Consider the following 23,257-nt stretch of genomic DNA (forward strand, 5'->3'; position numbering starts at 1 on the left):
AGGGATGTGGTGGAGTCCCCATCACTTGAAGTTTCCAAGACGTGATTGAACAGGATGCTAGATAATCTCACTTAGGCTCCCTGACCTGTGAAAGGTTGGACCAAATGATCTTCCAAGGTCCCTTCCAACCCGGGCTGTTTTATGATTCTATCATATTCAAATTATCATTTACATCTTAATTTTAGGGTACAGGGATACCATCATAAACCCAGTGTGCAGCTAACTTTTATTTAGGATTTACTGTGTGTTGGGCAAAGACTGGGCTCTTCCAACAATATCAGCACAGTAGCCAGTTGTCTTGTGAATGTTGTTGTCTAGTGGTGCCAATCTGTGGAGAGCTTAGGCGCTCAGGGAATTACGTACACCATCATTCCACAGGCAAGAAGCCAACACATGTTTAAGAGCAATGGCATTCAGCTCAAGCAGGGAGTCTGTGGCAAACAAAAAGCTGAATGCAGAGTTCCTGTCCTGGACCTTTTCTCACAAGACTTTTCCTGTTCATGCTTTTCTATGAAGAACATCCAGCAGAATGCAGGGACTCTCTGGTCTTTTCAGGTGAGCCTGACTAAGCTGAAATCTGCTTTCCTGTTAGGTGCTGCTCTTTGTGATGCAGAAGACACTTCAGCTTGGAAAAGAGAGAATGAGGGGAAATATCACAGATGTCTATGCAGTCATGAGTGGCATGGGAAGGGTGACTAAAGAATGACTGCTTAAACTTTCACCCATTACAAGGGCCAGCTTGTAAGCAGCACATTCAAAACATACATGAAAGTATTTTTCATGTGTTCAAGTTGTGCAGCTCCTTACCACAGAAAATTAGAGGCTTAAATTAGTGAAAGAGAGATTCATTGTCTACTTTTAAAAACAAAATATTTTTCTGGGGTCAGGAACTCCCTAACAAATTGTTAGAAAGTTGGAAAGTCATTTGAGGAAGCACCAAAAAGATGTTTTGTCAATTTTCATAATACTCCTAAGAAACAGCTTTCAGCCACTATTGGAGGTGTGATGCTGGGTGAGACAGATTTTTGGACCACCCAGAAGAGCTCTGCTTGTATTCTTGGGAGCTGAAAGAGAGGTCAGGGTGGAAAGAGGGAGCCAGGAATTCTAGAAAAGTTCTCTCTTCATTTTTTCTGAAAACCTGCCTGTCGAAATGGGTGCCAATTCACAGAGTGAAAAATTTCCTCAGTGTTTCCCCAAGACAGTCTGAAAAAATAATCCCCCTGAAGAGTCTAATCAGTAGCATCTTTGGCCCCAGAGCAATTAACATGGCCAAATGATCATTCTGGATCAACTAGAAGTCAAGACTGCAACGAGAAACTTTTGAGGTTCCCTACTGAGCTCCTGGAAGGAGATTAGACTTTAAAAAAACCCCAAACCATGCTCTAGGTCATGATCTCCACAGCCAGAACTGCTGGCTATCCCAGACTATTGCTGTGAGTACACTCAGGAGCAATTAACTGCGTGGATTCACCCTATCAATAATGGCATGAGTCGGTTGCTCCTGGATGTAATATCTGTGTGCTGGGCAGTGAGCCACACGCGATGTTAGGCAAGATCCACAGCAGAATGATTTGGCTGCAAACCTGCCAGTGCTGCAAAGTGTGTGATATTGAAAAACCATAAAGACACAGAGTGTTTGTCATCATGAGACCTACATTCTGCAGGAACTCTTGGGCTATCAACACAAGATCTGTGAGTGGTTTAGTCCATCCAGCTCCCTGTTTTAAAAAGGCAGAAACTGAGTCACAAAGAGCAATGAGGTTTTCTTAACGGAAATGGAATCATTTTTTTTTTTAATTTGCTTATGGTTTATTATTTTGTTCCCTACTCTCCTTGACTGCTGAGCCATTTCTGGTTCACATTTTGCTGCTGACCAATTCTTTCCTCCAGTTAACACTCAGAAACCCTTATATATATTTTTCTTTCTTCCTTGATTTCTTTAAATCCCAGTAACTACTGTCTCTTTTCTTCCTTCCAGCTCTTGACTCTGAATAGTTTTTAATTGGACTCTTGTTAACAGCTTCATTGTTTCCCTGTATCCATACACAGAGCACAGCTGCATGTTCTCCCTCTCAACTGCAGGAGAAGAAATCAGAAAATAAAGTCCCCCTGAGAGAGCCCAGCCTGCGTCTTCCATAACAAGCTGTAGCAACTTTTACAAAATGTCTGCCTCTGTGGGCAGACAGCTGAGCTCTCTGAGACAAATCTGGGGCTTGGAGCGCACAGACATAATAATTATGAGAAATACATCACAACCCCCTCTCTTGGCATTAGTTAGGCCATTCCTAAATCACAAGGTGCAGTCTCTCTCTCACTACTGACTCTCTGCGTACAAAAACTTTTGCTTTCTGTCATTCTCTCTCTGAACACTGCAATCTTTCTCCCTTAAATTGTAAATGATAACACCTGCTGAGGCTCTTATTTGTTCATTTCTGTATCTCCGGCTGCTCCCTGTGTGAGATATTACGCCCACACAGAGGTATGAAATACACAGTAGCTGCTTGTGAAACTTCTATCTGAAAGATGCAATGAGTATAAATCATGGTATTGTTCCAACGTTCTTCATCTTGTCTCTGACAGAACATGTTCAAGAAACTCCAGGAACGCTCTAAAGCTGACGCAGAAGTCATTCACAGTGTATCAGTGTAGCTGAAAACAAATGAGCAGGACTGCTCTGGACATCCTATTTTCTTTTCCCCACTAGCATTTATTTATTCTTCAAGTCATACCATATTCATATTTACTTTAATGATTCATAAACATCCCAGGTTCCAGAAGCTTCTAATTAACTCATCTATTTAGCGTCATTAACAGATGCTCAGGGAGTGATTTATTGTACAATACTGGATCACACCAACATACAAATCCAGCCAATTGAATTGGCAGGCAGTCTAGATAAATGTCTTCTGCTGCTGGTAGATGAGACTCTGCTCTAAATTCAGCATTAATGCCCTGCAGACTGTGGCTGACATTTTCTTCTTCTATCACTCTGCACATGTAGCATACATAGTACTCTACAACACTGGTTATTTCCCTCTCTTTTAAAAGAAAGATTTAGCGAGGTACTGCCTAGGATTTAGGGTATATATTTATGCTGAGAAAAGAGGAAATCAGTAGCCCCCAAGAAGTTTTTGTTCATGCTTGTTTTAATTTACCTCTGGCTTTCTGTAGTTTCAAAACTGAAAACAGTCCCTCCGACACCCTACAGCAAAATGATCCTAAACTTCATTTGAAAAGCTATATTGGGAACCCTGTCTATGCTAGAGTTGTGGTCACAACTCCAGACCATTTCTTGATAAATAAGGCAGTGGCTTTTTGGGCAGAACGTGAACACCTAGAACAGCAAAGTTAGCTCTACAGGTACTTCCACAGTGGTGTTTTCCATAGGGCTAGGGATGCTTCCAGTGACTTGCACCACAGAATTACTAGAGGGACTTGTCATTGGTTTATAGCCCGGGCCAACTAAACCTCACCAACCCCTGGCAGGCAGAGGCAGCACATCCTGAGAGCATCCACACGGCCGGTTTGCCGGCAGCCGCGCTGGTGGTGTGTGCTCTGAGCAGAGCCCAGCCCGGGCAGAGCCAGCCCGTCCAGCTGGGCTCGGGCTTACAGGCAGCTCCGAGTGTTGCTGATTTAATGGTATAAATACAGCCAGTCAGTTTGACCTGGATGGGCTTTCTTTTTTTCATATTTCAAAATGGTAACAAAACACGGTCTGATTGCTTGTTGCCTGGGAAGGAGCTCTCTCCCAAAGCTGACAGACAAGTTATTTACCTTGCTGGAGGAGAGCTGCAGCTATGCAGACAAATTTTACAGCTTTTCTCTTAAGAGCTCACTCCCTTTACATTCCAGTTCTTCCCAATGGCAACACCATGACTCAGTTTGTGCTAACAAAATGCCAAGGAAACATAGATAAATATTGTTTTAAATTCCTTAAGGTGGGAGTCATTAGATGACTGTTAAAATACTCTTTTTTTTTTGCAGGAATTAGGTTTTCATCTGTCTATAAGTCTTCAAAAAAAAGTGAATTTAAGCTTTAACTACACTGAAAGGGACTACTGCAAATAATTAGGGTGTTTTCTTCTCTATTTTTAAAAACAATATTTTTAGTAAAGTTACTGAGTTTTAATATACTTATGACTCAGAATGAGATTTTGATGCTGAACCATCTCTGCTGTCTGCTCCAAGCTTTACTTACAGCAGTGATGTCTATGGGTCAGTTTGGGGAGGGAGAAGAAATACAAGCAATATTTACAGTAGAATGAGAAGTAAAACTACATTAACATGGGACTGTGCCCAAATGAGTGCAGGTGAAAGGGCTATGACAGCTTGAGAAAGGCAATATGCATCAAACAAATATGCTGCATTAAGATATTTTTAGGAGTTACTAAATTTCGCCTCAGGACTGACTTTGGCAATCAATGTAGGAACAATACCATGATGAGCGTGACTGTTTTAAACTTCAAATAAGCTTTCATCTTCACTACAGCACCATTCCTTGCTGCTTCTGTCTCTCACCGTCCATTCCCAAGATGCATGTGGTCTTGTATGGAACAGTAAAGGCACAGTCAACTCCTAACAGCCGTGCTGGGAGGAACAGCTTGGACTGGGGCTACAGCAGCAGTGTCCTGTGCACCTTCCTGTGCTGGCCAGAGTGATACTCTGCAGATTCTAGGGAATGATCCTGCAGTTTTTGCTAAGACTGGCTAACTCTCATCACTCAAGCTAGTTTCTCAAACTCCGTGAAACAGCTTTCCACATGATTTAAGGCCAACAATACAGCTGTGTACTCCAGACATTCAAGAACCTGCGCAGACAACGCATAGAAAAACTACCTTGCAAACACATGATACAGAGGCTGAAGAATTGTTTAGGGCACATGGCTTAAACTCACACAGATGAAGAAACAGAAAACTTTTCTTTTAAGGACTACATCTTGGTTAAGAAGAAGTGCACTGAGAAAAATTAAAAATCTGGGCAGTGATGACTGGGAACACCGTGAAAGCACACCTATGCCATAGCATGTGCTATAGTGCACACCCCTCTATTATGTCATCACAGTCACTCACTTCTGACTTAATGCCACCAGACACGTAAGAAGGCATAGGAAGCAATAGCTACTAGAGAAAATTGGGTACTTGAAACAATTTGGAAACTCCTTCCTTGTGCTGCTTTAGGCTGGGATACAGTTAGTTTGCTTCACAGGAACTGTGTTTTTGGATTTGTGCTGAAAACAGTGTCAGGATGTTTTTGTTGCCATTGAGAAGTGCTTACACAGGATCAAGGCCTTTTCTGCCTCTCACCCCACCAGCAAGTAGGCTGGGGGTGCGCAAGGAGTTTGGAGGCGACAAACCTGGACAGCTGATCCAAGGGATATTCCAGACCATACAGCGTCATGCTCAGCATATAAAGCTGGGGAAGAAGGTGGAAGGGGAGGACATTCAGAGTGACAGTGTTTGTCTTCCCAGGTCGCCATTACACGTGATGGAGCCCTGCTTTCCTGGGGACGGCTGAACACTTGCTTGCCCATGAGAAGTTGTGAACAAATTCCTTGTTTTGCCTTGCTTTGTGTGTGGCTTTTGCTTTCCCTATTAAACTGTCTTTATCACAACTCACAAGTTCTCTTACTTTTACTCTCCTGATTCTCTCCACCTCCACATAGGAGGAGTTGAGTAAATGGCTGTGTGGGGCTAAGCTGCTTGCTGGGGTTAAACCATGACTCTCCTCCAACTCAGTTCTGTTCTGTTCATAACCTTACAGAACAGTGAAACAGGCAGCAGGGCCTGAGTCCCATCACTGTCAGCTGCCCTGTATTCCAGGACTCCTGCACAGCTGTGCTATACTGTGACAGCATTAGGTGTTGGCCAGTGCTTTGATTCAGCATTTTCAAATTGTATTCTTCCTATTTAAAAATTAAAAATAAACTACAAATGAAATAGACAGATCAGAGACACCATTATACTGCCAGGAATATCAATGCAATTGCACCTCTGGGATCTTCTTCATAAATGAAGATCAAGAAAAACAGACATATCAGTCCACATGGTATTTACATAGTAATTCAGTCTAGATGGGACTTCTGAGGGCATCTGGTCACTTTGCAAGAGTTAACTTTTGTATCCAAACAATAAGGGTAAATAAGCCATTGTGTTATTTTAGGTCAATTTCATATTCTCTAACAGACTAATTGTCAAAACTAGTCTTAATAAGAATAGCAACTTTGATTTAGAAAGAAGTCTAATATCCCACCAAAATCCATATGGAAGCCAAGAGGCATTTCTAAAAAATTGCTACATATCATGTGAATTCTGACAGGAACCAAGATGCTGGAGAGAATAACGAAACGTGAGGGTTCCTAAATATTTTGTCACAAACCCAATTAATAATAACAGAATAAATTATTAGGAAATAACCCGCAAATGTTAAGATACAGACAATACAGAGAAGATAATAAGCAGACCTACTAAAAATAAGTTTTAATATTAACAACTCAATTTCATGCATAATAATCTTTCTTTTTGCAAAGTTCAAACAATGTTCAAGCCATGTGCTGTTTGCACAGATGGACTTATTCTCCTTCTTTCTTCTGCACTGATGACATGGCTTCTGCTTTAACTCTATTTCGTTTTCTTTTTCTCCTTTTCTTCTTTTCAGCAGAAGGATCCTGACCCTCCTGTGTTTTCTTCTTTTTTTTCTTCAGACAGCTGAGTGGATTGGGGCCACCTGCCCTTTTGCGTTTTCTCCTCTTTTCACCTTCTTGCTTTGCTAGTCCTTCTTTTTCTTTAAGCTCCACAATACTTTGTTTTTGGTACTCTGGAACAAGCTGATTTGTCTGCAACTTTTGAACAAATGCCAAAGATTTAGGAGAAGGTTTGTCTAACACCATCGTGTTTTGAATAATAAAGAGGAGAGGAACGCCAGGCTTCTTTTTCACTTTGTTTGATAAGTCCTGGTCCTGCAAAATTAAATACTTTAGTCAACATTTTGGGATTAAATTATATTTGCAATTCAAATGCACCTACTTTTAATACAAAACTATGAAGATAAATTACATTATGAAAAAGATAAGAAACTTAATTCTTATCTTATGAAAAAGATAAGAAACTAGCAGATTTACATGGCAGTGCCTTTCACAGCAATTTAAACTTCAATTTCTCTCCTAATGAGCTGTGCTTCTAATGGAAAATTATCAACATTTCCTTTTTACCCGCATATATATGCACACATGCATTATTTGAGGAAAAAGTCCCAGTTCACTGGTATGCAGACCAACACTCCACAAGAAGTAACATAACTTCTTCTGTCACAAACCATCTTAAATTCTTTTATCTTACATAACTATACAGAATTCTACTATAAACCTTTCTATATATATTGTGTATCATATATACATACAGTCCCAATAACAAACCCAGGAAAAAATGCCTTTCTCATTTGTAAAGTTAATTATTCTGTAGTCCAAAATTTCTTAAAATTGAAGTTATATGGATGTTTGACACTTAATTTCACTTTTCAGACTACTGTGAAAACAGTTCAGGGAACGGAATGCACACAAAGCAACATGCAAATTAGCATCAATGAGTTGTTTTCTTACATCAATAGGTAGTCAGTATGTTTTCTACACTTTCTGCTAAACTAAGCAATATCCTTATAAGGTAAAAAAATCTAGTCATTCAAGTAAGAGAAAAGATTCCCTGCTTCATAATTAGCAAATACATTTAAGAGTGAGTAAGGTTTTACATTATTAATTCCCACAAATGAGGTAAAAATCTTATAATTGAGGTTAGTGGAGGCTTCCTTATCTTTAGGTATCAAAGCATCACTTGAAATGAAATGGAGTCAATGTTTCCCACGAGCTTTTACCTGTGTAGCAATAAAGAAGTGATGAGGGTTGCCATCTTCAATCATAGAAAGTAAACAGGTGGAACCACTCACAGGATCCTTGTGGTGAGAACAGTTTCGAACTTGAAATCTCTGGGCAATTAATTTTGCTCCATACAGTGCTTTCCCCAATGATTCCAGTTCTTTTATAACACATCTGAAAACCAAAAGAAACAATGATTTCAAAACAAAAAAATAAACTCACATTTTTTTATAACAGCAAATGGCTGACATGAGTTATTTAAGAATGAGCAATGCCCAGTTGTTCAGGCTCTATGATTTGTAAATGGCACCCAGAAATCTGAAAGCAGTAGCCCATCTGAAGATATAGCAAGGTTTCCTTGGTTGTCAACACCATTAACCAGTAATAACTTTGAGTTATAATAAACGATTTAAAAATATTTCACATCAGTGAATATACTGAGTTCTTAAAATGATGTTTGGATATCACCTAGCATATGAACTACTACTTAATAAATATTTTTAAAAATTTAATTTATTATTATTAAATTTTAAAATTTAATTTATATTTAAAAATGGAAATAAAGAAGATCAGGGGAACAACATGCCAGTCAGTTTCACTTCTGTGCCTGGCAAGATCATGGAGCAGATCCTCCTGGAAAATATACAAAGGCACATGGAAAACAAGGAGTTGACTTGTGACAACCAACATGGTTTCATTAAAAATAAATTGTGAAAAATATGGTGACCTTCTATGACAGGGTTACAGTGCTGATGGATAAGGGAAGGGTGACAGATTCAGCCGCCCTAAGTGAAAGATGGTCAAAAAGACCAACAGATACTGCTGAAAGAAGTGGCATTTAGGCAGGATAGGAATACAGTTTGGATCAAAGCCGTTCCTGAACCTCTCACACTGGAGTATCGACGACTGGATACTTTATACTGTTTAGAAGTACAGGCCAGCTCTGTACGCTGTGCAAGATGCTCAGTGTGTTTTTTGAGCCTAGGTATACATCTTCCTGGTATTTTCACTACTTGCTTCCATGATGGGCAGTTGGCTATTCCGTCATTGCAGAAATACAAGTGAGGGAAAATTTAGTATATACGATAAATATAATCAAGCAAAAACAAAGGTAACTTCGATATGCAGTGTTCGTGCTTTACTTCCACATCTTTCTCTAGCACATCCTTGTCCTCCCCTGAGAAAAGCTACTTTGGAACCAATCCCGCCCTGGCAGGCTGCAGCTCCAGCCAGGCAGTAATTCCCTCCCTGCCCAGGACATATCAGCTTGCCTTTGCTGTTCCCACTTCGTCAAGAACACGCTGGCGGTGGGAGGAGACCCACCCGGGTCTCCCTCGCACACCGGGGTTACCGCTGGCCCCGCGGTTCCCGCTACCTTCGGAAAGGCAGCTGGGTCTCAGAGAAGCTGCCACCCTCCCGCAGGTTGCCCACAGCCCCAGCGCCGCCTGCTCCCCGCTCGCCCCGTACCGCGTGGTGCAGAGCTGCGCGGCGCCGCCCAGGTACCCGGGCAGCTGCTCCCGGATCTGGATCTTGTTGCGGAGCGCGGCCTGGCAGAAGGTGCCGTCCAACAGCACCTGGAAGGGCTCGCGGAACTGGAAGCTGTGCTTGTAGAAGCCCATGATCTTCTTGGCGTGTTTCTGTCGCGTCACCCCCATGGTGCCCGCACCGCCCGGAACGGCCGCGCCTGCCCCGGAAGCTGCGCCGGGCCCGGGCGGGGCCTCCTGTCACCGCCGGAGAGCCGGGATCGGCCCGGGCAGGGCCGGGGGGTCACCCCGGAGAGCCGGGATCGGCCCGGGCAGCGCCGGGGGGTCACCCCGGAGAGCCGGGATCGGCCCGGGCAGCGCCGGGGGGTCACCCCGGAGAGCCGGGATCGGCCGGGGCAGCGCCGGGGGGTCACCCCGGAGAGCCGGGATCGGCCCGGGCAGCGCCGGGGGGTCACCCCGGAGAGCCGGGATCGGCCCGGGCAGCGCCGGGGGGTCACCCCGGAGAGCCGGGATCGGCCCGGGCAGCGCTGGGGGGTCACCGCCGGAGAGCCGGGATCGGCCCGGGCAGGGCTGGGGGGTCACCCCGGAGAGCCGGGATCGGCCCGGGCAGTGATCGGGGAGCTCCCCCCCCGCCCGCCCAGTCCCACACACGGGTTACCCGAGGGCTGGTTCAGTGCCCCCTGTTCTGCGGTGCTGTGCTGGCTCCTGCCCTTCGCTAAGAGCAGAAATACACGTGTTTTGTTTTAGTTTTTTTTTTTCCTAATCCACTGTAGTGATAAAATTACAATTGCGGTCGCAGAGACTGTAATTTAATCACACATCAGCCTACAGAATCACAGAATTAGGTGAATCACAGAATCACAATTAGGTTGGAAAAGACCTCTGAGATTATGGAGTCCAATTTATGTCTGAACACCACCCTGTCAACTAGACCATGGCACCAAGTGTCACATCCAATCTTTCCTTAAACACCTCCAGGGACGGTGATTCCACCACCTCCCTAGGCAGCCAATTCCAATGTCTAATCACCCTTTCTGTGATGAAATTCCTCATAAAGTCCAACTTAAACCTCCCCTGATGCAGCTAGAGACTATATATCCTCTCACTAGTTGCCTAGAAGGCTTAGGATGTCTTAGGAATACTTTGGAAGGCTTATTCAACACCTGTTTATGTTGTTTCTTTCCATTGGCTACATCAACCTAGGCTCAATGTGCACAAAATGGAAGATGAAAAGCATGTATTCTACATTTTAATACTACTTTTCTTTTTTTATCCTTTTTTTTTTAAACTTTTTTCTTTTTTTTCAGTGATGAATACTTTAAATTCACTGCAGTCTGGATAAACAGCTGTCACTCAAAAAGCTATTGCACAAACTCCTCCCTTTCCAACAGAAAATATCAGCACACCAGACATCTGGCATTAAAAATCTGAACTTAATGCCCCTGTTTTAGGCAGGCAAAGGAATGTGATACCTTAACATCATCAAAATGATCATTGGAAGCATATGTCTTTCTATGCAGGTTTCACGGGAGACATCTTTCTGCAGGAGACAACTGTACTGCAAGAAAAAACATGGCAAGTACCTGCCAGTTAGCTGTAATCAGTCAGGCTGCTCTAAGGTCATTTAAGCAAATACCCAGCTGTCATACCGGTCTTTTTGCTAGCAAATAGACATGAGAAATATGTGCTTCGAAGCAAGTTAGTTAGTATTAAGAGAAACTGAAAAATAAATGATTTGATTACTATTCTAGAAATTCAAATCAACAGGAAATTGAGAATATTTTCCATGGGATCCGATTGTGCTGTTGACAGTATTTTTTTGCCATTAAATCCTTCTTTCCAGTTGTCTTCAGGGGACAGTTGCACGTGCTCATGACTATTAGGGATATACATGGATATATGCCTTATTATGAGCTAAGTGATATGTTAAATTCATTATTAAAACTAGTCATAAATTTAAAAGTCTTTATTAAACTTCAGTCCTGTGGCTGATGTGTTCCCATAGTGCTATGATGACCCAGTTGTTCCATCTAACTGCACAGTTTCATTATTTAAAATATTAGACAAAAGCACTCAGCAAGACTCCGAAGTAAAACTGTATTAGATTAATTATTTTTTCTTCAAGTAGTGTTTTGGTTGGTTAGTTGGTTTTGGGTTTTTTGTGTGTGTGTGTGTATGATGACAACTAAGTAACTGCCCAAAGAGAGGCAGTTATTCCGTATTAAGAACATTTTCCACACCTTACAGCTAGAATGAGGAATCTACAATGATAACAGCTGCTATTGCAGTATGGAGATAAAAAGTAAATGACAGCTTGAACTAGTTTTTGAACTAAGTGCAAAATAAGATGTAATCCAGAGTAGGGTGTTAAATTCCATTGCGATGAGATGCTCTTTCCCTGTTCAATTGGTAAATATTATCATCACAGACAAGTTGTAATGCGATTGGTATGGTAAAATATGTTCAGAGGGCTGTGTAAGAGGCAAAATGCAGCACAGATTTCTCCTTCATTGTGCAGAAGATAGCATTAATTGGATGATGAACTACTTGAAGTACCATTCTGTAAATTTTATTTCACTTCTATGCAATTCTTTTAAATTTTTTTTAATAAATTTTTAATGTTAAAAGTAATGTCTATAAGAGTACTATAGCAGTGCAGAGAAGTACAGTAGAAGTCCTTGATTGCTGCTAGACAGATACAGGTCCAGGATACAGTTCTGATGTAATAAAACAGTTCATATCACTTTATCAATACTATTAATACCTTGTGGGTAAATATACAGTATTTATGAAAAAGAAGATGACCTTCTTTCTCTATATCCAAGTTCATGCTGAACTTCCCAAACCTGCAAAATGGGGAGAAGGCATCCCAGGAAACCAGGCTTCACCAGTGACACTGCACACAAAATGTGCACCAGAAGAAAATTAAGTCTGCAGAGCAGAGTATCTCTTGGCATATATGAGTTCAGCTCTGGTTTTGAGATGCTAGGTACTGCTGTAGTAGACTTAAATAACAAAATTGCTGTGACATGGATTACTTGAAGCGAAAGCTTTTCTTTATCACAAGAGCTTTGATGTAGGCCTAGTAACAAGGATTTACCTTAATAGCTGGCACTTGGCAAATGCTTGTAGCTTGGTGAGAAAACAGCTTCTGATTCTCCCAAACTTGTCCTGTGTCAGAGCTTTTAAATCTGAATGTGTTTCTTTTGGGCTAATGTGCTCTGAAGTTATCTGCAATAAATCTTAGCACCGTGCTTAAATATGAAAAATGAACTGATTTTCAAAAAAAGAAAAGGGTAGGGTTTTCAATTACAACATTTGGAAACAAAACTATAATAAACACAGGCCAGTAAAACATCGTTGGAGTGTATCTGAAAATACTTTCCTAAGTGTATTTCTTTAATTCTTCTGAGGCATGTATAAGCCATAGAAGAAGATTCAGAAGCATTTATTGCTAAATTATATTTGTTAGAAGGTGTATTATTCATTACTGGGCCCTCCTTTTATTGCCCTGAGACTGGTCTTGAGCTTTTGAATTTCAACCTTCATCATGTACATCCATCTTTTACAGTGCCTATTTTTCTGTTATCTCAAGGGAAGACAGCATCTGGATTTACAATAACTATGGCTGCGACAAGCTCTGTTTTTCCTTTATGGATTGGTATGATCTTAGCAGATGAGAATTTTGTGTATGATAAAGCTTTCTGCACTTTTCTGGCTCTACTGTTACTATACTCTTTAGTTAGAAAAATTACTTCTGGCTTAAATACCATAACTGCCCCTCACTGTATGTCCCACATTAACTGTCTTTTAAATTGTGTATCATACAAAGCCCACATTCAATGTAGAAGTTGGCATATTTAGTTTCACTACATACTGGTGGCTTGCAAGGGTAAGAAATAAAATACAGTGGATATAAATGCAGGTTTTAAGTGACTGTTTATAGCAGCACATACTTTGAGAATGCTCTGGAGAACAAAGATTTTGCAGGCAACTATACCTTTCTTACTGGAGCTGAAAGAAATTATAGGGCTGAAAATAATCAGCGGGATTCTTGACAGCTTCTCAAATGTTATACCATCTTTTCTCTCTTTTTTGACTTTGAGCTAAATTCCCATGAAAGATGAACAGAATCAGGAATTACCCAATTTAACTAAATCTTTTGTCTTTCTGAATAGATGCACACTACTGATACACATTGTTCAGTTTATGCAGCATTTTTGGTTGATGCAGCTCCTTAAGATGTACATGTTAAACAACTGTTTTCATGCTGCTGTAAGGACACACAAGGGCATCCTTTCAGAGCAGCCTTTCCTCCCTGCACTGTTCCTCAAGGTCTGCACCAGTTAGTTGCCATTCTGCACAACGTGTGACATGCTGCTGTACTGCTCCCTCTGCACTTGCAGGGCTTGAAGAAGCGCTTGAGGGATGTAAAAGTGCCATAATGTAGAAAAATAGGAAGTCTTACTGGAATACTCAGAATTGGAATTGTAACTTCAGTTTGTGAAGTGTGAAGAACACAGGAGAGAGGAAGATACCTTGCCAAATCCTGATTATCTTCTTGCTGATGTGCTAGGAAAACAGAGGGGAAGAACAGAGTGATGCTTTACACCTCATCTTCTATTGTACCTATTGCTTCATTTTGAACAGAAAATCCCTCTCCCCCTTTTAGTACTTCTGACAGAAAGTAAATATAAGTCCATTTTATTTCTCTTAAACACTGTCTTTCCTTGGAGCTGACAGGAAGCTTGGAAGACATAAAACATTTTTGATTTTTGGTATGCTTGCTTCCATTTGTTTCCTCATTTCTTGTTCTCCTTAGAGAAGGCTATTATATTCAGCATGTGATGGCTTGCATGTCATCAAGAATCAGAAGGTGCATTAATTGATAATGAAGAGAAGGCTGAACAAATTGACATCAAAAGAGAAATTATGTGGGAAGCCTACCTCCAACAAGAAATTAACTTTATGGTCAAAATTCTGACTTGTGCAAGAGAATTGACTTCAGGCCTGAAGTGTGTCTTTTCACTCCTTCACTGATTTCAGGGAGAAATCATATAACTGGGAAGAGAGAAGTGGAATCTTTACATCGTGGTGATAGATCATATATGCTGTCTATGCTTACACAATTTTCTAACTTGATACTCTAGGAAGAGTCTGGCTCTGCTTAGAAACATACAATAACATTGGAAAATAACTTGACTTTGTTTTACAGACCAAAATTAGCACTTAAAATGTCTGAGTTTGTTTTATCATATGCATTTTCAAGTAGGCAATTTTATCATTAATTCCTTTGTCATTTTTTTTGTTCTTGTTAGTAGTATGGTAATGGGTTTGGGGTGCTATAGTAAATGATCCACTAATAATAAAAAATAGCTATAAACACCTGGAACGTAAAAAGAATGAATAAGAAGGTAACTAAAACATTTATTGGAAAACAGTCATTGAAAAAAGCATAGAAAAAACCTTGAGCAGCGGAAAAAACCCCAAACTTTCCCAAGGGAAGAGCTTATATTTTTTAATATTTCCTTCATTTGCAGAAATACCTTATTACGCTACTGTCCATTTTTTTTAATATAATGCTTTTATATTTAGTCTAGAAAATGCTAAAAGGTTGCCTGTGTAAGAGCATGGTTGAAACCATGCATAGCCTCTGAAACCTCCATTCTTAGAGAAAATAAATTGAATTTTCAAAGTTTAGATTCTGGTCCTGTAGTTGCTTTATTGCATTTGATGTTTGTCCCTGGGGGTTTCTATGCTGTTGCAGTTCCCACTTTTACCATTTTTCTATCACTACTGCACCTTATTACTTTCCATTTCCTATTTCAAATAAAAAAAGCCAGTAAAACCAATTTCTTCACATTGATTCTCTTGAAGAAAATTAGAAAAAACTGTGGAATAGAATTCTGTATTGGTACCAATAACTTCTACAATCACAATTAGCCTCATGAGAAATAATAATACTGAAAAATTCTTTGGCACAAAATGCTCATGCATTTGCGTAGCCTGATCTTAAATTTTCCCATTGAGCTACTCTGTGGAAAGTAGTAAGCATTGGATGAATATCTGACATTTCAGAAGGTGACTATTTAGCAGTGAAACGGAATGTTGTAGATGCTGTAGAAATAGGTATGCAAAGGGCCTGACTTCAGTGAGTCACAGCTGGGGATCAGTGGTATCTCAACACAGTGGGTGTGGAGAGCAGCCTCATTTATCAGGGAGAACCTTCCTTAGCATGGGTTGATAGCCCAGGGATATTTAATTTTCTTGAGTCTTAAATTGCTGTGGTCAGCAGAACACAAATAACTGAAACCCCTGAATTATACAAGGCTTATACACAATGCTGCTTCCTGAGGCTGGAGTTGGCATTTGGAATTGCCTGTGCATGGCATGCAGCACTGCTCAGTGCAACTGCAGCTACAGGTTCTACAGTTACACAAGCACACACCTGGCAAAACTGCATCTGCTGAGGAGACCTGAGGTCTTCTGACACGCTTTTTGGGGGGGGGACACAAAGGAAAGAAAAGATTGAGCTTTTGAGAGATCTTGTCTGTCTCATGGCTTTGGAAATGTGATTCACAAGTATTCTTGCCATCCTTCTGCTTCCTCCCCCATCCTGAGGGAGGGCAGTGACCGAGAGGCTGAGTAGGTGTGTGGCTGTTGGCCAGGTTCAACTCACCACAGATATACAGAGGGACCTCTCGTCATTAGGATTTTCACTCTCCCTATGGGTTATGAGAGTGGTATGTAAAAGACAGGTGATTATCAAAAGGTGTCCTGTGAATAAGAAGGGGATTTCAAAAGGAGCAGATTCCATGACATGCTTAGAATTATGTAGAATTTGCTTTTTACTTGTACAAAGGGATTAGGTACAGCCTTAAATTCACTACCCTCCTCCCAAATACAAGCCTTACTTTATGCAGAAAAGATGTTAGATTGTGACTTCATTTTTAAGCAGCACATTGGCTGTAAGTACATTTCCTATGATAGGACTCTGAGAAAGGTCACCAACGTATTCCTATGAAGATGTGCCACATCCCTGCGTTTCATGACGTTTGAAAGCTTAAGCCTGGATACCTCACACCTTTCAGAAAACTGAGCTTTTCCGAACTTGAAACTTCTGTAAGACTTCAAGATATTACAAGGCAATTTTAAGTTTGTGCTAGGGGAGTCTTCTGCCACTAAATTTTGGAGAATATTTTACTGGAAACTTTTTTTTTTTTACATAATAATGTTGGTTTAGACGACTGTAGTTATTAGTGCAAGTTTGTATTTGGGGTGTTTTTGTGTCTCAGTACAAGTACAGACTGCTATATGTATATCCTAAGTGATTCTTCCCTATTCCTTTACACTTTGTGATAATGAAATTAAAGTATTCATTATGCATAGAAATACTTGGAATTGTTGAGAGGATAGGAAAGAAAAACACAGAATTCAGACATGACCCATTTACCAAGTGGTAACAAGTCATTGCAGGTTAGCCCTTCTCTGGTGAATGGTCTTAGCCTGCAGCATACACAAATGAAATTCAAGTTGGTTTAGCCCTTAAGGTAAAGTCAGTCTGATGATTTGGAAGGGATTATATCTTTGAACCCTAATCAGATAATTAGCAGCTCTAGTTCTGCTCATAGCCCTGATATGGTACAGAGGTGCTGTGGGGGGAGATGACACATCTCAGTTTCACCAAAGTTTTTACTTAAGCAGGACTGGGGAATAAAAAGGTTCTGGTTGGTTCCAGCTATCTTTTAAATTTAGAGTATAATTTAAAAATGATTAATGGAAATTGTGCACTACTTGAATTTTCTAATGTGTTCAGAGGTTTTCCTGAGTAGCTTGGGCAATGTTACTAAAATTTTTCACTCTGACATCCTTTTCATGGCCTCCTTTTCAAGAATTCAGTATTTTCAATGGTGAAATTTTTTATGGCTTCTTGCCTCCAGTGATCTGGGGAGTTCTGCAAAGTAGAGACTTGATATTTGTGTTTCATTTTTCATGTTAATCATAATTAACCAAGTTGACTGAATTATTCTAGCACTGCATTAAGTAGTGTAAGCCCTATGCCAATCCCATGAATAGGGCTATTTTGGGTGCCCACAGCAACGTCTTTGAATATGCTGATGTTCTGTGCTGCAGCTACTTGTTGGGTTTTTTTTTCTTTTCTTTTTTAAATTACATTGACTTTCTGTTCAAAACCTCCATAGGCAGAAGTAATACATCACATTTGTCTTATCCCAGGAGCTCTAATTCCCTTTTAGATTCCTAAGAATGTGCCAGTGGTAAAGCACTGTGCATTTCCTGACAAAAGGTATGTTTTTCTATTTAAATACCTTGCAACAGCAGCTTTGAAGTAGCCCACAGATCTCTAGCAGTCCATGGACTGGAGTTGAAAACTACTATATTACCATAATACTATTTCCTAATCTTAGTTTTCTTTAATTAAAACTATTTGATCATATTTGTAAATTAAAACTGGATATGCATGTGAATATAACAGCACAGTGGAATAATAATATTGAATTAAGCAACTTTGTTCTCTAGAAAAAACTTCAAAAGGCAATGCCAGTGGGAGTGCAACCTTCAGTCATGGAAACCTGCTGAGGGCAGGACTCAAATTTGCAACACCTACGTGATGGCTGAGCTTGCTGGCCACAGCAAACTGCTCTGAAACTCAAGGTAGTTCTTGCATCAGTCTCTCTACAAACTGCTTTTGGACCAACACCCGCTGCACATGCACTTCAGTCTCTTTGAGGTACAAGGTACGTTTGACCTCAGTGATCCTGCAATTCTAAACTTCCCCTTCAATCTCCATTTAAGAGTTTTTTCCCCCAATGGAAAATGTAAAGTGGGATTCATCTCACCCTACTCTAGACATCTATCACAAGGTGTCCTTAGCAAAGCTGGGGGTCCAAGTTTCTTGTTAGAGTCAGTGCAAGTCTAGTCAGTGACATCAGTGGCATTTAGGATATGATTTCACTTGTTGGAATGATTATTACACTAGAATCTTTGCTTGAATTTGTTTCGGAACCAATGCAGGCAGCTGGTAGGGAATATTCTAAATGATTCCTATTTTATAGGAACGGGCAAATGCTGAATCCGTGTCTGCTGGAAAATGCAGATATATCTTCATATTGGCCTTAGGAAGTAGGTTTCCCTCCCTTAGTTAAAAATTATTGTCAACTACATTGTCGAAAAGGTAAATTTTTATGTGGTCACATATTTGGCATAGTGTCTAGGCAGCTTTGGGGGGTCTGGTAGAGCTGCCTTTCACGGCCCATTGCATTTTTCAGAAGAGTGGGTAAGGTTTGAAATATTAAAAAGAAAAAACAAAACAAAAACCTCAAGCAAAATAGAGCAGCAAAGCAAACCCAACACTTAACCTTTACTACAACACAAACTCACTCCTGGGAATTGAACAAATAGTTGGTACTTCAGGGATTTGTGTCTAATGTTCAGACCATCCCCCTATATCCGGCACTGGTGAGGCCTCAAATCCTGTGTCTAGTTTTGGGGCCCTCACTACAAGAAGGACACTGAGGGGCTGGAGCGTGTCCAGAGAAGGGCAGCAGAGCTGGTGAAGGGTCTGGAGCACAAGTCCCACAAGCAGCTGAGGGAGCTGGGGGTGTTCAGCCCAGAGGAGGCTCCAGGGAGACCTCATTGCTCTCTAGAACCACCTGAAAGGACGCTCTTGCCAGGTGGGGGTCAGTCTCTTCACCCAGGTAAATGAGAGGACAGAATGAGAGGAAATGGCCTCAAGCTGCACCAGGGGAGGTTCATGTCGGACATCAGGAAGAATTTACAGCAATGGCTGTTAAACATTAAAATGGGCTGCCCAGGGAGATGGTGGAGTCTCCGTCCCTGGAGATGTGTAAGGAAAGACTGGACATGGCACTTAGTGCCATGGTCTAGTTGATCGGTCACAGGTTGGACTCGATGATCTCTGGCTGGGAAGCACAGGGCACGGCTGTCCCCGGGCACACCGAGCCAGGGCCTCGTTCCCGCCCGGGGCCGCTTCTTCGCGCACCGCCCCGGCCATTTGGCCGCTTCCTGTGCGCCGTGTTTCTCTTTCCGGCCGTGCGGGGGCAGCGATGGCGTCGCGCAAGGAGGGCCCGGGCGCTGCCGGCGGCGGCTTCGGCGCCAGCAAGGGCAAGGGCAAAGCCGCGGCTGCGGGAGACTCGGCCGTCAAGCAAGTGCAGATCGACGGGCTGGTGAGCGGAGGGCCCGGGGCCGCCGCGGGCGGGGGGCGGGCGGGGCGGCCGCGTGGAACCGCCAGCGGGGCCGGTCCGTGGGGCAGTGCCGGGAGCGGGGCCGCCTGAAGGGCAGGAACGGCCTCATCCTCTTGCTGAGCCTCCCGTGCCGGGCTCCCCCTGCTCGTCCCAGGGCTGGGAGCGGCTCCCGTCCGGTGTGAGCGAAGGTCGGACCAGGGCAGAGAGTAAATTAAATTGCCTTTAAATGCCCCCTCTCATCCCTCAGCTCCGCCGCCCCGTGCCCGGGTTTGCCGGTTCCAGCTTTCACGCCTCAGACTCGCCACACACTCAGAAAGCTGCGCAGGTGTACGAGGTGACAAGCACGGCGGGTTTTTCCCTCCCCGTTGTGCTTTATGCCGTCCCTGCCAGGGCTGCAGCACCGGTTGCTTTTGCTTAATGAGAAATAAAGTAACCTGGCGGGTTGGAGGGACGTATCAGAGAACGGAGTCATCCTGATACAGACAATCCATGCAGACCTGGAAAAGAAGAACATCTCCTAAAGCTGATTCTTGGCTTTGCTGCTGCCTCTTCGTGTGTTGGTTCATATCTTATCAGTTGGTAATACTATTAATGACATAGAAAGGAAGAGTTACTTCTGAAGGGTAGAAGCACTGTTTATTACTTCATTGTCTTTGCCAAATGTCAGCAGAACACTGTGCAGCTGAAGCAGGAAGGAGAGAATTGGTGTCCTGGTTATGAGAAGGAACATCATAGTTTTGAGAGAAACTTTAGAGCCTGCTTGGCATTTATTACTGAAAGTCTTCAGTCCTTGTCCTGGAGTTACATAGTGGAGAAAATATTTGGGAAGAGGCAGAATAACTTATTTGTGTGTAGTAGGTTTTGTGAAAGAGAAAACTTGAATTATAGTTTTGTCCACTGTCCTGTCCAACTGTCTGTGTGTCCATGATTTTGGTGTATGGAGCATTTTCAAGGAGTGGTGAAAACTGACTGTGAAATGCCCTAAAAATCTAGCAGTGGATGTCAGACTGCTCCTGCTCAGGCTGGTGCCAGACAGTCAGTGTGGGTGTGTGGCTGTTTATTAGCAAGTTTAAGAGAACAGTGAAAAAGGGAATAGTTAAGAGCAGGATACAGGTTGTAGCCTTAATTCCATTTCTGTGCAATCAGTTTTGAACTTTGATAACAACTGTTAAATCTGATTTATTTTGTTCCTGCTTTAAAGAAATAAAGAGAACAGGTGTTTAAAAACTGTTCTCTATCAGATGTATAATCTGCTTCGTGAGCTGCTGTTGGTTCAGATCAACCGTGAATGGCCCTGATGGTCTCCTTACAGTCCAGCAAATGCCTTTGAGTACTTTCTGTTTCATGCTTTTTTTCCCCCCTTGTCCTTGTGTGTTCTCCTGGTGCAGCTCAGTGGTGCCTCTTGCATGGAGTCCTACAGAGGGAGGTGGAAGCTTTCACCTTCCCACCTGCTGGAGATGTGTCTTACACAAAGTGTTCTCAGGACACTGACGGTGTGGTTCGTAAACTTCCGTGATACCTATGAAGGAGCAAAATGTTGGCATAAATTTGCTTGCTTTGTAAACAAAGAGGCTTCTGTTGCAAATCCTTCAAGTATCTTACTGAAATCTGCTAAAATGTTCCTAATATTCCACTGTACTCTGACAAAGTAATAAGACTACACTTCCCCACTCACTAGGGATGAGTTAAATACAGTGATCTCTAGAACAAGCACAGGCTGCCACTACTAATGATTATTACTAAATATATCAAAAGCAGATCACAATATTCCGTAAAAGGAAGAGCAGAAATCTCATCTTTCTGTTTATTGTGTGGTTTAAACTGCAAGACATGTTCAGTTCAATCATTCAGAAGACAACCAGTTCCAAAAAGAGAGGACATCAAACATGGCTTGTTTAACAACGTCGACGGCTCTGGACCCACATGCAATCAGTGTTTTTTCCTCTGTTGTAAAATCAGCTGGATAGAGTCCATTTCCTTTGATGCTGTAGTCATTCCTGTACTCCTACACTGGATGAAGAACAATACCCACTTTTGCTTACTGTGCCTTACAAAAGGCATTCCTTATTCAAAACTCCCAATATAATTGTATGCATAGATAATTCCTGTCTGCTATAAATTTCTCAAAAATTAATCAGAAAACAATACAATCTCCTAGGTATCAAAACCAAAATAAATTAGTCTAATAGCATTAATATTTCAAGAAGTGAATTTAGCCTATCTTACTAGTTAGGATTTCATTGTTTGTTTTTATTCTTGACGTGGCAGTACTTCTAAATTTGTTAGTTTGTTACCTGAAAAGCTGCACTTGATCTAAATCCAAATTACACCATATGTAATGAAATAAGGAATTAATCAGATTAAAATAAGAAGTTAACTCTGGGTTGTTGTATTGTACCAAATTTAAAAAGGAGGCCCGAAAGTAAGTATTGCTGCATCATTATGTGCTGTGTTTTAGGGTAACATCCTTCACTACAAATATTGGAGATTTTATACTTTACTGTTCCTCTGAAATAACAAGCTTTCTAAACATACTTTCACATTCTCACATACAGAGAAGACTAATACATCCAGTATTTGTTCCAGCTGCCTAATTCTGTGAGCATTTGAATATACATTTAGGTGTCCTTCTTAAATTTTGTATAGAGCTTAAGTTAAAGTACCTTTGTAAGTTTATTTATATTAAATACAAACATACATCGGCTAAAACATAAATATGTCAAGAAGATGGTTAGAAGTTGTAGGCCTTGTCTGCATTTGTGCACCTCCAGCACTAGTGTGGCTGTAGTGCAGATATTTCTCTTGTGTCAGATATGACTGATTTAATCAAAGATTGTTGCTTTAAGCTTCACTGCATCATCCCTAGTTTGGTGATGGTGCAATATGCCCAGTGCTTTGTATTCTTACCTGTGGTATGTCGAGGGTTTATCTGTTTATTTATTTATTTATTTATAAAAATATAGGTAAGAATGTGTGAGTCTGCCTTTTTAAAAACACCCTAACATCATTATTGAATTCCTTTTCAATAGTTACTCTACTCATAATTTTGATATTTAGGGTGCTTGTGCCATGTTTTCTTATTACCAGCCATTTTTGCCCTAAAGACGTAGGATTGACTGGACTGTATTCCCAGCTAGGGATAGGGAAAGCCTAGTTAGCTTCTTGGGTGAGGAGCCCTTTAGGGTGATATGTTTGATCATAGTAAGTGAAATAAGGTACCATGATTGCTGAAAATCAGTTTTTGAGGCTTATCTTGCAAATGTTTGCTTAAGCACTTTTTAAAATTCTAACTTTTGACACTCTAGGAAAGAAAGCAATCAATATCCATAGTATTTGAGTAATTTTTAGTACCAGTGAAGCCTGGTACTGGCTAAAAATCTCGACAGTTCTTAAGTTGTAAATATTGTGCCTTTCCTAGCATTTCTTCTGCTTTTTTTCCCCCTTCTGTACCCTTTTTGAAGAATGCACAGACAGTGTGTTCTGCCTGCTCTTCTCTGTACAGTTTCTTGACACTGCAGAGCTGTAGAATAGGATTTTAGGGTATAATGTCCTTTAGGCTGTATTGTGTTTTGTGTGTTCTCTAAAGGAGTTAAAATGGAATTTTAAGTTGAAGTTTAATCTAGTTGACTTTTCCTTGACCTGTTTCCCTAAAAAATTAGATCAGATTATGCTGGCTCTGAGAGTTA

At 41.3% G+C, this 23,257-nt stretch overlaps 2 protein-coding genes across 2 annotated transcripts in view; one reads left to right on the plus strand and one right to left on the minus strand.

Moving 5' to 3' along the window:
- Nucleotides 1-6,461: 6,461 nt before the first annotated feature.
- Nucleotides 6,462-9,567, minus strand: UTP23 (UTP23 small subunit processome component). The gene is made up of 3 exons (XM_064646349.1): nt 9,332-9,567; nt 7,864-8,038; nt 6,462-6,955 (listed from the first exon to the last, which is right to left on the minus strand). The coding sequence occupies exons 1-3, from the start codon at nt 9,517-9,519 to the stop codon at nt 6,569-6,571; spliced, it is 750 nt and encodes a 249-aa protein (XP_064502419.1). The 5' UTR covers nt 9,520-9,567; the 3' UTR covers nt 6,462-6,568.
- A 9,832-nt stretch (nt 9,568-19,399) lies between these two features.
- Nucleotides 19,400-23,257, plus strand: part of EIF3H (eukaryotic translation initiation factor 3 subunit H) — an 86,600-nt gene continuing 82,742 nt past the window's right edge. The window contains exon 1 of the mRNA XM_064646358.1: nt 19,400-19,553. Within this exon, the coding sequence (XP_064502428.1) occupies nt 19,434-19,553 (120 nt within the window). The 5' untranslated portion in view covers nt 19,400-19,433. The remainder of the gene's footprint in view (nt 19,554-23,257) is intronic.

This window comes from Pseudopipra pipra, chromosome 1 (genome assembly GCF_036250125.1).
Source record: "Pseudopipra pipra isolate bDixPip1 chromosome 1, bDixPip1.hap1, whole genome shotgun sequence".
Classification (NCBI taxonomy): Eukaryota; Metazoa; Chordata; class Aves; order Passeriformes; family Pipridae; genus Pseudopipra; species Pseudopipra pipra.